This window comes from Sycon ciliatum, chromosome 1 (assembly GCF_964019385.1).
Source record: "Sycon ciliatum chromosome 1, ocSycCili1.1, whole genome shotgun sequence".
NCBI classification, from domain to species: domain Eukaryota; kingdom Metazoa; phylum Porifera; class Calcarea; order Leucosolenida; family Sycettidae; genus Sycon; species Sycon ciliatum.
In genome coordinates, this window is record NC_088643.1 from 16565580 (window position 1) to 16575933 (window position 10354).

The following is a 10354-nucleotide window of genomic DNA, read 5'->3' on the forward strand; positions in this document are numbered from 1 at the left end:
AGCTTGTCGATCATGGCATCCGTGAGGCGACCACGTCCGCCTATAGTGCGCCCATCAGCAAGCTTCTTGCCCGCAAGGTTTTTCTTCAGCTTTCTTAGGCTGGTACCGATGCGTTTTTGAACGTGGCCGACACATTCCTCCTTGACTACAGGCACCTCGGGCCCATACGGACAAGCGTCACGCACAGCCTTAAAACTCTTGGTATCTCCATCACCAATGTAGGTGGTGTACCTCAGCTTGCGGCTCTCAAAGGACCTGGCCCACAGAGTCTTGGCGGCTGCACTCTCCATGGCAGGAGCTGATACAGTGGTGTTGACTGAGCAATCGTGTTCGGCAATCTGTCGATCATAGTCATCTTTGGTTAGCTCTCCCTTCTCTTTTCTAGACGCCAAGTGCGTGCACTTGTGGCAAAACTTTGAAAGCACTTCGCAGTCCACCACTTTGCCGACATCATATGCAATTATAGTGAAGGCTCCGAAGAGCGATGCGAATCCTCGGCGCATCCAGGTACCGTCATAGGAAGCAGCGATATCGCTACCCCCATCTGCTGCGGACACTGCTTTCTCAGCTGCCTCAGTCATGCTACGCTCAGCGACGCTCTTGGACGCGGAATGCAGGCCTTTAGCATGGCTGTAAAATGTCGACCGACTCATAGGTGATGGCATATTCAGTGCACCCGCCAGCTTTACCATTGATTGACGTCCACGGCCAATCAGTCGCATTCCGAATACTGCTCGTCTGTTCACCTCCCAGACCCGATTGAACTTCTTGGACATAAATTCGCTTGCTATGTCGCCGCAGTTAACACAGGAAAGCTCCAGGCATGATGCAAGGCCTCCCCGTTGCGATTCGCTGATCGTGACTGCGCCATTACAGCCACTGCAACAAACTGCAGCTGACAAAAGCTGCTGAAGGCACTCGAGATCAATCAGGCGAAATCCATGCGCCCCTTCCTCACACTCTTCATCCAAGTCACTGTCGGAGGAACTGCTGTCGACTTCACCGCCACTTCCATCACTATCGCTGTTTGAAGACGTGGCTTCAGCTGACACTTCAAGGTCGTCATCAGACAGTGGCAAGTCAGGAATTTGTTTTGCAGGCGAAATTTCACCAGAGGGAGCCTTCGGCGCCTGAGACACTCCATAGAACGTTCTTTTCCTTTTCTTAGATCGTCCGGGCTTTCCCTTGGCTCTAGACTTCCCCATAGTAGCCAACGAAGGGGTTAGCTCCAAGAAACAATTACTCCAAAACAATTACTCCAAAAGTAACTAGTTTCAACAGCAGAGCGATCAGCTGAGATCATGAGAGTCGAAATTTGAATTTTTTTGAATTTGCGCATGCGCAAAAGTTATCTTGGTTGCCATGGTGACAAAGATCGTGCGCGGCTGTCAGTCTGCAGCGCAGAGGAGTACCAGGAGTCGCTCCAGAAAATTTTAATGAAATCGCTCAAAGATTGACGGTAAAAATCGGAATAGTGTGCAAACCTAAATTTTGTAGAAATTTGCTGATATTTCAGTATTTCAAAAACAATTGTGCAGACTTTGCGCGGCTATATCTCCGGAAGGAAGCACCCGATTACGCTCAAATTTTCAGGATAAACCCTTTGGACCATACACAAGACGCTGCCAGTGAAAAAATACAGAAAATCGAAACTTTGTTTTTTGACCCTCTGAACCCAGACTGCCACCTTAACCCTTTGTGCGCTCAACGAGCGATTTCGCTCGTTTCAAATGCGCGTCACATTTTTGATCGTCGCGCTTGACTGGTTTACCGCATCGCGCCGAGACTTCACCACCGCGTACCTGAGAAAATGTCCGTGACGTAGGTACTAAACATGATGTAGGTCGCCACTAAATTTTTTTTGATAGCACGCTTTGAAAGAGCCTTTGCAATTATGTCAAAATTAGAATTTGGACTTATCCAGCGATGGATGCAGACGAGGCGCTTCGCCTAATACAAGACGCGGACCAAGCAGATCTCCCAGTAGAGGATATCGCTTGCTCTTCAGGCGACGAGGTAGGCGACTCGGACAACGATTTTATTTCGTCTGACGAGGAAGATCGCCTGAATGACGATCTCTTTTCCGACTTGGAGCAAATAGGATCCGATTCGGCTGACGATATCGCTATTCCTGTTCCCGTCGCTGCTCGTGGACGTGGCGCTGGACGAGGCAGAGGCCAAGCAGTAGGTGTCCCCGCGCGTGGAAGAGGGCGAGGACGTGGAGCTGCGACAGGGCGAGGACATTGAGTTGCGACAGGGCGAGGACGTGGAGCTGCAAGAGGGCGAGGACGCGGAGCTGCAAGAGGGCAAGGACGAGGACGTGGTATACAGTACGAAAATTGTAGTGGCTATGATGATGTTGACCAGCTGCAAACCAATACACCTGAGTTCAACATAACTGGCACTGGTTTGAACCTACCTGATAATTTCGCTCCAACATGTGAACTTGATTTCTTCAAACTATATTTCCCGGACGAAGTTGTGGATTCAATTGTCAAGTTTACAAATTTGTATGCGCACGAGCATATCGCTGAAAAAAAGACGTACCAGACGGATGGTGTGTGGAAGGAGACCAACCGTAATGAGTTTTACGGCCTCCTTGCATTTCTCTTCTTCCAGGGATTTCATCCTCTGCCTGCGACGAGGGACTACTGGCGCGTTACGTCGTTGTACAACGGAAACTATGCACGCTGCATGATTCGAACCTACCGGAGGTACTTAGCGCTGATGTGCTTCATCAAGATTGTGGACTTCAGGGCAGAGGATATAAATGATCGACTTCGTAAGGTGCGATACCTTCACGACCATCTGCAGGCGGCCTGCAAGCGTTTGTTCATCCCTGGCAAGTGCGTTAGTGTTGACGAGCGCATGGTCAAGTGCAAGGGACGCGCTCCTTTTACGCAGTATATGCCCAAAAAGCCCGTCAAATGGGGCTTCAAGGTCTTCGCTGCCTGCGACGCCCAAAGCTCCATTGTTGTAAACTTTGAAGTTTACACAGGCCAGCAACCTGGAGGTGAAAATGGCCTGACTCATGCTGTGGTGATGCGGCTGGTCAGTGACGTGCGCGCCGGAAGTGTGATCTACACGGACAATTTTTACACTTCCGAAACCCTGGCCACATCTCTTCGTACCAAGCAAATATCGTTGGTTGGCACCGTCCGCGCGAACCGCACTGGATTTCCAGCCGTATTGCGGACCGACATGAAACAGTTCGAGAAACATGCAGAGCGAGGTGCAACACGCTATGTTCGCAACGGAGATCACCTGTACCAGCAATGGAAGGACAAGCGGTGTGTGTCAATGTACAGCAACATACATCAGGGCCATGAGCATGACACAGTAACAAGAAATGTCAAGATTGATGGTGCACACCAGCAAATGGAAGTGCAGAGGCCAATGTGCATCAGAGACTACAACAGCAGCATGGGTGGAGTCGACACGTTCGATCAGCTGATCGAAACGCACCGTGTGCTTCGCAAAACGAAGAAATACTGGAAGAGTCTCTTCTTGGATATGGTCGACGTGTGCGCTGTCAATGCATACCGCCTCTTTCACTTGTGGCAGAGCCAGCATCCAGGGGTGATAAGTCGACGATGCAACTTGCAGCACTCGGATTTCCGCTGTAACCTCATCCGGCAGCTGTCATCGATTGATGAGCATGCACCGCCACCGAAGCGCTCGTATCGCCCAGTGCCTGTTCCGCAGGATGTCCAGGTTCCTGTTGCTCAGCTTCACATACCTGGAGTGAGGAAAAGGAAGAACTGCAGAAACTGCACAGAAGTGGGTAACAAGCAGCACCAGTGTGTAACCTACTGCACTACGTGCGATGTTCACCTCCACATCACGAGCGACCACGACTGCTACGCCGCTTACCATGCACGCCACTTCCCGTGAAGGATATCTTATCTCAGTGCTGTGAGTTTCTATCTTGTCTACTGTATATTTGTACATAAAAGTATGGTTTCATTTCCTTCCTATGGTGCGCTCTGTAAATAACGCGGCTATACACTTGATTATGACAATATGTGCCTAATATGGCAACATTGGTAACCATGGCAACATTCTAACATAGTTTTTTGGATTCAGCCGAACGATTCCATTCAGAAAAACACAACTTCTAATTACATATTCTCAAAAACTGTGGAGTTACAGGGGATTATTGTCGGAATGGAAAATTTGGTCATTTTCTCCGAAACCAGTGGACTCACAAAGGGTTAACATAACTTGCACGGCACAAAACAGAAAAGTGAGAATCATCGTACACACTAAGACAATCTGGACGTGATAACAAGTGACAAAATACAGCTGACTTTTTGCTCACGTCGCTCTCTTCCGTCTCATCCCGCTCCTCAGTTCCGATACTATTCACTGATGAGCGGAACACGAAAATCGATTTTGAATAACATAAAAATCCTTAAAAATTCCATGAACTCGTTGTTGTCTGGCCATGTCTGCATCGATTATACCGTCCTAATTGCACTAATAAACATTCAATGTATATTTTACATGGCCTTACATTATTTTAGTGATATACATGTACATGTAGTGCGGACAAGCAGGCTGGACGCCATGCAGATGTTCTTCTATCTTTCTTCTTTTCTTTTTTTAATCTTTACCGTTCTACTGGTGAACATTGACAACAAAGAAGCGTTTCTCACACTGCGATCATGAACACACGCCCATGCGTCAGCAAAACGCATAAACATGGCAGTCGTGCTCACACTTAACGTACTTATACAATTTGTAGGCCTCGCACACGCGTAGACGTGAAGTCGTCACACAAACTGTACGAATTGCAGTTCGTATCCAAAAGAGTTCGTGCGTTCCCTAATAAAGTTGTGGCCCGTTTTGGATGTAATTTTTCGCATGTTGCGTGTGGGAAGAAGTGCCTCGTGGCTCGTATTCTTGAAGTCGACGAAAATTCATACAATTGATTATATCGCTGCCACGGCTGCAACTAATTCTTGTCACTTTAATACAATAATTATGTACATCAGGGAGTCGTCAAGTACCGTGGTACGAGTCGTTTTTGACAAGTCCCTGATGTACAGTTGAACATCGATTATCCGGTTTTCGAACCGAACGCGGCTCAAGCTAGCTACACATTTTCGCGGCTCAAGCTATGCATTTTCGTACGGGAACTTCGTAAAATACGGGTATTTTACGACCCCCGGTCAAAACTTACAAAAACGACTGTTGTTGCGCGTACTGTGATATACCGAACACTTTCCACGGCCGGCCCGCTGCCCAGAGGCGGTCGGATAATCGATATTCAACTGCAGTGCACTGCAGAATGCTGCGGACCTTGCGGTGGCGGCGGCACGGAGAGTATGACAGCAGTAATCGGGAACTATGCTCGTTAGTTAGAGCAAAGACTGAGCTACAGCAAGAGTTTGATGCCGGGTTTCAAACACCCAGAGACAAGCGTACATTACAGAGCAGTACCAGAAGACATAAGCCAGCACCGGCAACAGCACAACAAGTCGTGTGTGGTTCACGCATGCCATCCAGGCAATTGGTATTTTCGTAGTTACATGGCGATGTCATTCAAACGAAAAGAGAAAAAAAGGTATTATTATGATACAAACCTAAATAAAATGGACATCTCAGTACGATGATGCCGGTTTGAGGGCCTGGAGTATGGCAATCAAGATGTGGACACATGAACAAACAACACAATATTATACACAACGAAGGATTCTCAGCAATTTTTTTATGATCTCTTCTTCGTGGGCTCTGCGGTTGAATATCTGTTGAAGCTGCGTCTCCAGAGGAAGAATGGGAGTCCAACGACGGGAAAGACCATCAGGGCAAATCCGAGCCAGTCAGCCTGAAAGATTAGCAAAAACGGGGAAATACAGCAGATTAGACAAAACTGATGAAGGAGCTGTTGAACACGAAGGACACATTCCAGCAGATATGAGTGTGCATGTGACTCAACGTGTGTATGTTCATCTTCTCTGTAGGCACCGTAGCCTGTGAAAGTCAAACCTGGTTTTCCAACATGCATAATTGCATTCTACACACAACAGAGGCGAAAGGCTGTGTTAGCTGTAACTTAAAGTTTCACGCATCGGAGCGATCATCAGACAGCAGCATTCACTATCGAATTCTCTACGAGCAGGCCTAGATATTTAAGTTACAGTTAACACAGCCTTTCGCCTCTGTTGTGTGTGTGTACTCTGTACATTCGTACATTGAGCACTCTACCTCGAGCTTCCAGAACCGGCCTTGTTTGTAATTGCATTCTATGATACCGGTGCATTTCAACAGTCGATGGGAAATGCTTGCGCACAAGTACGGTCCGGTTCTTTCACCATAGAGAAGAGAATGGGCGTACATGTACACCACGACGCCTTCTTGTTCATGGTGCACGGGCAAAGCATGCACTGGGTAAGCAAGCCCATGTTGACACTCAACTATAGGAGCCCGAGGGTTAGATTGCACGCGCCAGCACAGTACTATAACATGAATGTGTTCCCTTCTGGCCAGCATGGGTGCCAGCGGGAATGACTGGTTCGGGGCAAAGCAGAGATAGATACAGAACACTACACACACACACTTACCAAATGGGGAGAATAGCGGCGGTTGTACTTGTCCAGACCGTTGACTTCTGCGATGCCTGGGGCACTGGAGAAGGTGATCTAAACACAGGAACAGGAAACAAAATTGAAATTAAAGACCAGACTTGACGGTTGATAAGTCGGCTAGACCTGAAGCCATAGTTTCGATTCGACCAAGTAGCATGTCCATGTCGTGCTTCTTCACACGAACACTCTTCGCTGGCTACAACTTGGTATCATTCGAACACAAGGAAAAGTGAGGGAGGAATGATGAAGTAGCAACACATGTTCTGGCCTGTGAATGTGACCGGTGAATTGTAAATTTAGATAGCCAACCAGAGAGCAGATAGACATTGCCTGAGCGCGTAGCATGAAAGTTGAAATAAATTGCCGATTTTTGTGATTGTAAACTTCTTCGCAGTGTTGTCTGCTGTCACCTATACTCACTTAGCTGTCACCTATACTCCACAATTATCGATCTTTTACACGAAGAGAAAAAGTTTCTGAAAAGGTGACGAGGAGACAATAACTTTATTAATGCGATTAATAGTATAAGTGAAGCGGACATTACAAAATGATGAATGAGAATACATGTATCTAAAATGGTTGTTCCTAATCGATTTTCTTGAGACTATCATCAGGGAAAATCACATTCACCTGCTTCCACGCCTTCATTTCACTCACCTTTTGTAGTAGCTCACACCGTCAGAACACTCTCACATCTTTTCTGCTAATTTTTTTCGTCTTCTCTCCCACTTTAGTTTTTTTTCACACCTCACCTTGCATACTTCCCACTATCCGATAACCTATAAGTAGTTTGTTTCTCCGTATAGCCTCTATTGTGAAACGATTTTCCCTGATGATAGTCTCAAGAAAATCGATTAGGAACAACCATTTTAGATACATGTATTCTCATTCATCATTTTGTAATGTCCGCTTCACTTATACTATTAATCGCATTAACCCTTTGAGGCCCATAGTACGGATATATCCGTACCAGTGTACAGTGCATACTTTTCAAAGCGCAACCTGGCGTAACTCGGCCGTCCCTTGACCAAATCGGACAATCGAAAGGGCTATCGACATTAGAATTGTCTCAGCTATCGGCTCGAAAAAACCCGAAAGCGATCCGAGTTTGGAGAGCGGAGATACGAGACTCGAACTAAATTCGCTCAGCAGAGTCAACTCGAGCGCGTGCATTTTGAACTCGTTTTAGGGGTTTTCCCTGACTCGCGGCCCACGCAGCTACAGATAGTTCACGTCATCGCAAAGGCATGTTTCTCAGCTCTCCAGTTAAAAAATTTGAGCGATCTGCGATGCAATTTGTTGAAATGGCAGAGAATTTGAGTTGGGCGCTCGCAATGCTGGCTTTGGAGCGCCGTATCGCGCTGCGGCGCTGGTTCTGTGGATCGAATGATGTATTGCTGGCTATCGCTGTGTTCCTCTGGCCAAGAGCTTTCCAGAAAGCCCAAGATCACCAAAATCGGCCAAAGGACACCAAAGTTACGACCAGATAAGTACCCGGGCTCGCGTATGCAGTGCATTTCTTGAAATAATTGTGGGCCCTAAAGGGTTAATAAAGAAAAAGTTTCGTTTATGGGTGGGTGGGTCAAGGGGAGTTTCGTTTAGAAAAAATATTGATATGTGAGACATGAAGGCATTCTTGCTGTCCAGTCAATATATTTTCGTTCAGGGGGGTGGGGTTGGGTCCGAACTTAACTTTTTGTTCGTTTCGTGAAAATTATCGATAATGCTGGATAACCCCTTATCCAACATCAGAGAGGATGGAGAGAAAGAGAGCAAGGAGAGAGAGAGAGAGAGAGAGAGAGAGAGAGAGAGAGAGAGAGAGAGAGAGAGAGAGAGATGGAGGTTGAAGTTATTCTGGTTCTTATCGAGGCTGAGTGAAGATGATACGGTGTGAGGGAAATAAGGGGTTGCCGTAAGATTCGAAAATAGAACAATCCGGACAGTCACAGAAAGGGACGGGTGGTAAAAAAAAAACCCCAAGTGGATTTCTATTTCATTGCAAACGACAGATTGCAGAGGCATGATGTGATACACTGATAGCATTGCTGCACGATTGCCCGCTTTCGGTGCGTGACATTAGACAAGTCTGTGACACGGAGAACATACCGTAAAGTACTGTTGATCCGCCCCCGCTCTAATTCCCGCCCCCTGTCGAATTTCTGCCTGTGAAGCGACGTTGGGGTATACAACGAAATACGATGTTGAAGCGACGCATGTACTGCTGTGCACAATAAGTGTGAGTGCCGGATGAAAATGTGCACAATCCAGCATTCCAGGTCTAATCTTCTGCTTTGTTGTACATCGTACCGCACTTGAACGACTTGATCTAATTCCCGCCCCCTGCCGAAAAACCAGCTGGGAAGCGACACGGCTTGGGGGATCAACGGTACTACACGGTACATGCACACAGACTGTCTGTACAGTCAAGGTTGCATACATGTTGGCACAGACCTTTCCTTGTCGAGTTGGACACGCAAGCGCTATGGTCTCTTTGCTACTTCAGGGACCAGCCCAAATTCGGCCACTACCCAGATTGCTATCATCGCGTGTTTTTAAATTTCACGAACAGGACATTTTTTTACCCCCCGTACCCTGGGATGGACTGCTTTACAATATGAAAACAGGTTGACATGAATTGCTCCTACCTGGTAGTGATTGACCAGAACTAAAACATTGAAAATGAAAGGCATCAGGCCAATTCATGTGAAGTGAAAGTTTGCAGAACTTACCATTGCCTCGGCAGTCTCCTCAGTCTTATAGGAGATTTGAGCAGCAGTGAAGTTGAAGTAGCCAACGTAGTTGACGTTGAACACGACGGTGTGACTTACATTGGATGATCTGTGGATACGACTGCGAGTTACGGAAATAGCTGAAACTATGTACAGCAACCATAGACCCACCATAGATTCAAATTTGAATGGCAACCTTCAATATCCATAAAGCTTATCAACCTTACATCACAACCTACATGAGGTGATACTGTCACATCTACTCCCTAAGCCACGGGATCTCATGAGTGCACGTACCGTAAGTGTATACTTCAACTACATGTAAGTGAAGAACAAAGAAGGCTGAGCACATTCAAATTTGTAGCAGAATTCTGTGGCAAATTCTCCGCACTATGTCCTGCACCATCTACAGCTGAAGTGCATGTTAGCACTGCAAATAAACTCCTTCTGATTGTTGTAGGTGATGGTATTCGTCACAGATAATGCATACTATTAAATTTTAGAATTAGACATGTGTGTAGGATACGCTGAGATGCGGTCAAATCGCGCACGGGGGAGTCCACGCACAACGCTGAAAATCTCGGCCGGGAATGACTCGTCCTCAAGAACAACATCCAGGCAAGGTCTATGAACCAACAAGGAAAACAAACGTCGAGCTCCACCACCGGTCACAAGGCTTTGAGGGATGCAATTCACCACGAACGTACCCAGTTCCTACATTGTACAATTCATAATGTACAGTTACGTCCTTGCCCTCAACGATATGCTCATTGAGAATGGTTTTCGAAACCAGGAGCCGACCAAACGTATCTCCCTCGGCGAAAGCACCGCCGCAGAGGACAGTAAAACTAAGGCACAAGGCCAAGACAGCAGCTGCAATTCTACTCGCCATTGTCAAAGTCAATATAAAAAGTGAAGATGTGAAAGAAGAACAACCAAATTTTGCGACACGTCACGGATTTCGGGAGCGAGCTGCGCGAGGCCACGTCGCCATTATTTTCACGCTTGCGCAATGTACCTGAAAATGGACCGTTT

At 46.9% G+C, this 10354-nt stretch overlaps 2 protein-coding genes across 2 annotated transcripts; one reads left to right on the forward strand and one right to left on the reverse strand.

Annotated features, from left to right (window-relative positions):
• The first annotated feature begins 1926 nt into the window (after positions 1-1926).
• Positions 1927-3894, forward strand: LOC135818040 (piggyBac transposable element-derived protein 4-like). Its single transcript, XM_065331397.1, has 2 exons — positions 1927-2184; positions 2620-3894. Exons 1-2 carry the CDS (start codon positions 1927-1929, stop codon positions 3892-3894), a joined length of 1533 nt encoding a protein of 510 aa, XP_065187469.1.
• Positions 3895-5493: 1599 nt separating this feature from the next.
• On the reverse strand, positions 5494-10245 carry LOC135815156 (translocon-associated protein subunit beta-like). The gene is made up of 5 exons (XM_065328415.1): positions 10027-10245; positions 9846-9944; positions 9320-9428; positions 6567-6644; positions 5494-5830 (listed from the first exon to the last, which is right to left on the reverse strand). Exons 1-5 carry the CDS (start codon positions 10209-10211, stop codon positions 5714-5716), a joined length of 588 nt encoding a protein of 195 aa, XP_065184487.1. The 5' UTR covers positions 10212-10245; the 3' UTR covers positions 5494-5713.
• Between the last annotated feature and the right edge of the window lie 109 nt (positions 10246-10354).